The 4,214-nt window shown below is 65.0% G+C and overlaps 1 protein-coding gene across 1 annotated transcript in view; it reads left to right on the top strand.

The window, feature by feature from the left end:
• The window catches only part of ACOX3 (acyl-CoA oxidase 3, pristanoyl), a 922,607-nt gene extending 919,187 nt beyond the window's left edge, over positions 1–3,420 (top strand). The window contains exons 16-18 of the mRNA XM_029952568.1: positions 1,801–1,887; positions 2,692–2,741; positions 2,858–3,420. Of these exons, the coding sequence (XP_029808428.1) occupies positions 1,801–1,887; positions 2,692–2,741; positions 2,858–3,209 (489 nt within the window). The 3' untranslated portion in view covers positions 3,210–3,420. The remainder of the gene's footprint in view (positions 1–1,800; positions 1,888–2,691; positions 2,742–2,857) is intronic.
• Positions 3,421–4,214: the final 794 nt, after the last annotated feature.

Genomic DNA, 4,214 nt, shown 5'->3' with positions numbered 1-4,214 from the left:
GGGGGGGGGGGGGGGGGGGGGGGGGGGGGGGCGGATCCCACGCAGGCTCCGTGCTGTTGGCGCATCGCAGGGCCGGACCCGGGGCGCTATCCTGCGGTCTTAAGGTCGTGACCTGAACCATAACCAAGAGTCGGACGCTCAATCGAGCCACCAGGTGCCTCGGTGTATTTTGTGTATTGTATTCTTTGACCTTTGTCATCTGGAAAGGTCACATGGGCCCAGCCCCCAGTTTATGTTCTCGCGGCGCCGTGTCCACTGGGGATTTTGCAGGGGTGGACGTGTCCTGGGGCTGTGCCGTCCCGTGTGGTCACCACAGCCCCACGGGCCGCTGGCAGGTGGCAGTGTGCCCAGTGTGGCTGAGGGTATCGGCCCTGCTTACAACTACTTTACGGTTAAAGGGCCGCATGTGCTGCCTCGCTGGGTCCTGCAGGTGGCTGTGTCCTCTGTCCCCCTGATGGTGGCAGTAAGTCAGGGCCCTGCCAGCATTTTATCAAGCATCCCAAACGACCGGTGACGTGCTGCCTCACGTGTCCCCTGTCGGTGCACAGAGCTGCTGGGGTTCCCAGTGACCTCTGCCCCCAGACTCGGTTCACGAGCGTCTGTCCCTCTGTCTCCGTGGGTCGTGGGTCCGCGTGCGTCTGTGGCCACGCTTCCTTTTCCTCAAGTAAACCCAGTGTCCGCAGACCCCCGGGGTGCACCCCGCAGGGGCGGGGCGCTGCTTCTGAGGGAGGCAGCAGGTGTCCTGCTCCCTGAGACCCGCCCGTCCCCCCTCCCCAAGGCTGTGACCGGGCAGGCAGGTGGCCGCGTGCACAGCAGTGCAGCTGACGCCCTGTGTCTGCCCGCCGCCCGGCGGGGCCTGGTCCTTGTCCCCGCTCGGGGAGCCCCGGGTCAGTCAGGCACCGGTGCTCGTGCCCGCTCGGGGAGCCCCAGGTTGGGCAGGGCGCAGGGTGCTGGCCGATCCAGTGGTTCTCGCGGGCATCGTGGGTGGGCGTGTGGCCTCAGCGGCAGCACGCAGTGGGACAGAGCCCCCACGGCACCCAGGCGTACTGTTTCCTGCATGCCGTCAGTGCAGGGCTGTGACCCTTGTCCAGACAAGGGGCTCCCTCCGATGACACCTCCACCTCGAGGGGGCGGGCTTGTCCATCCGTGGCCCGAAGGGCACCACGTGGCGTGGGGGCAGAGGAGCGGGGGCGCCGCAGAGCAGCCTCTGAGCCCCCGGGGCGCTCCCCTTCCTCCACCTGTGCACTTGGACTCCGGCCGGCGCTGCAGCAGCCCCATGCAGGGCTCCTGTCCCCGCAGCTGGGACCCCTTCCTCAGAAAAAGATGTTTCTGCATTTCAAGAAAATTCTCAGGAGCCTTCCCATGTAAATTCCACGTGTCCGGTGACGGATGGGTCACACGAGGGGACGGGAGGGGACGGGAGGGTCGTAAAACTGCTGCGCGCCAGGCGCCATAAACACATCATCCTCACGTTTTTCCCGGACGTACTGTCCTCCGCCGCAGCAGCCGCTGCCCAGATAGGTCAGGACCGAGATGCAGGACAAGGCGGCCGCCGGCAGCGAGCTGCAGAGCCGCCCCCACCGTGCCAAAAACCAGTTAACACACTGGAAGCCTTGAGTGTCTCGCGACACGGTGAACATACCCAGACGTGCCCTCGGGGACCTGCGGCCCAGGCCACAGAAGGGGAACGCACTCACTGCTGCCAGCGGGCCGTGGCAACGGCCGGCCGGGCTCTGTTTCTCGGGGGTCGCCATGGAGATTTCCGGGGCTGCCAAGCGTACGCACTTTGTTTTCCAACAGCTGAAAGACGATGCCATCGCCCTGGTGGACGTGATCGCCCCTCCCGACTTTGTCCTGGACTCACCACTCGCCAGAGCCGACGGCGAGGTGAGCGCGGCCGCCCCCCGCCTCCCCAGGGGCAGGGGCGGGGAGCACCGTGTGTCCAAGTGCGAGCCAGGCCAGTTGGGGGACAATGGTGGTTCCTGCCGAACCCGAGATGGTGACGGGGCCCCAAGCACACATGCAGAAGGCGCCGGAGCGGCTGCCACCCTTGAGCCCTGTGGCCGCCCTGCAGAGACAGCCTGGCTCGTGGGCAGGAGAGCGGCACAGGGGCGCGTCCCTGCAGTGGGGACCAGAGCCGCCCGAGGCCGCACCTGATGGGGCGCCACCAGAGGCTCTTTCACACGATGGCCCGGAGATGCCTGGAGACGCCCGGGGCCCCAGGCTGCCGGCTGTGCCCTGCACAGGGGAAGCGAGTGAGGGGCTCCGGGAGGGGGCGGAGCAGGGGGTTGAGGTGAATTGCAGAGGCTTCTTGAAAGTAAACGTCGTTGACACCAGCCCAGCATGCAATAGGTCCCCCGTCTCCGGGGGCTGGAGGTCAGCCCAGGGCCGGGCTTGGGGCGAGTGGAGAACCGGCGCGGGCTCCTGTGACGCTCACGGCTCTTCCTCCGGGACAGCGGCCGCTGCCCTTGCCCCGTCGGGCTGCCGGGCAGGAAGCAGTTGATGCGGACGTCCTGGAGGAGGTGGCGGGCTGGCCCGAGGGGGCAGCCAGGGCCGCGTGGGGCAGGGCACCTCGGGCCTACGCCAGCACATGCATGTGGAGTCCGTGCGGGCCACCCCCGACCAGTCCCCAGAGAAGAGGGTGTGTGTGCGAGGCTGTCATCATAAACATGTTCTGCCCTTTGCTTTCAGTTAGAGAAACAGAGGTCTGGAAATTCAGTCATCCTAGAACGTTCTAGAAGGTGACAGAACGTCCTGTGTTTCCAACAAAAGTTAACGGGGTGGGGGTTGTGTCTGCCCCCCTGCTCCCCCGGGTGTTCGCTTGCTTCCTGGTCACGTGTGTGCTTACCGCTTGCAGCTCTACAAACACCTGTGGGCCGCTGTCCTCCAGGGCAGCCACGTCCTGGCGCGGCCATCGTGCTGGCCCGAGTTCGCCACGAAGACGCGCACGGGAGGCCCGAGCTCCAAGTTGTAGAAACACTGGCCGTCAGCTGCGTCTGAGCTGCTCCAGCCCACGGGAACTTGACCTCGAACTCTCGTCCGGACAATACTGGAAATCGCTGCAGCTTTCTGAACGTGAGCCTGCGGGTCCCGCGCCGGTCTGTCTCCGGGCTGCGCTTGGGGCTCAGCCCCAAGCGCGGCCCGGACGAGGCCGCCAGACTCATGGCCCAAAGGGAAATCTGCCTGGTCACCTCTGCCTGGGGGGCTGACTCTGTCTTTGACAGTCAGGACCTGGCACGCGCGGTGTCCACACCCCCAACGGGAGGCCGACCCCTCGTAATTGGAGGGTCTGGTCAGATGATCTTTTGCACTCTTTCTACCAAGCCTTGCTTCACCGAATGCCTAATGGGGCCAGTCTGACGCTCTGCTAACTAACACGACTTTCTCATGGAATTAAACTCTATTTTAATCATACGTGAATGATGTAGTGTAAGATATTTAGGGAGGAAAAAAGTCCATTTTAGGACTTCCTAAGGTGAAAACAGAAGTTTCCACCAAGGACACGTTTCCAAAGAAACAAGCTGCATGACACGGGTCTGGTCGGTTTGAAGTCCTGGCCCGCGGGCCACGTGCGTGGTACTTTCTAGCGCTCTGCTGCCCGGTCGGTCTGCTCCGCAGCCGGCAAGCTGCTCGGATCCCCCGCGCTGCGTGCGAGGGCACGCTCCCTCCGGCGGGCCCGGGCCCTGCTGCCCAGCAGGTCCGGCACGTGTGTGTCCCGGCTCGAGGACGGCCCTGGGGGCCCTGCTCCTGTCGCGGTCCGCTCCTCACCCCTGGCACACGCGGCGGGCACCGGGACCCAGGCATCACAGAGCTGGAGCTGGCATCACGCAGACAAGGACAGTGTCTGGTTTTCCCTCAGAGCCCAGAGCGCCCCTGCGCTCCCTGACTTCCCAGCTTCAGAAATCACCGGAACGGTGACCTGATGTCTTAAGCCTCGGTCGTCAGGCCTAGGAAGGGGGCCTGCCCCACCCCGACCACAGGGCTGGCAGGAGCACGTCAGTGGGACACGGGCGACTTGATAAGCACGTACTGCACGCAGGGACCTGGTCGTCCCCCCTTCTCGGACCCTCACGCAGCCGTGGAGGCGAGTCCTTTTTCCATGCCCGCTTGACAGATGAGAAGACTGAGCCCCAAACGCCTAAGTCACTGCCACGGCCCAAACAGCCAGGGGGTGGTGGGGCTGGACCAGGCACGAGGTCTGGCCCAGAGCCCCC

The sequence above is a fragment of the Suricata suricatta genome, chromosome 1 (assembly GCF_006229205.1).
Source record: "Suricata suricatta isolate VVHF042 chromosome 1, meerkat_22Aug2017_6uvM2_HiC, whole genome shotgun sequence".
Classification (NCBI taxonomy): Eukaryota; Metazoa; Chordata; class Mammalia; order Carnivora; family Herpestidae; genus Suricata; species Suricata suricatta.
The sequence above is the reverse complement of the archived record's forward strand: the minus strand, read 5'-3'. Positions and strand labels throughout refer to the sequence as shown.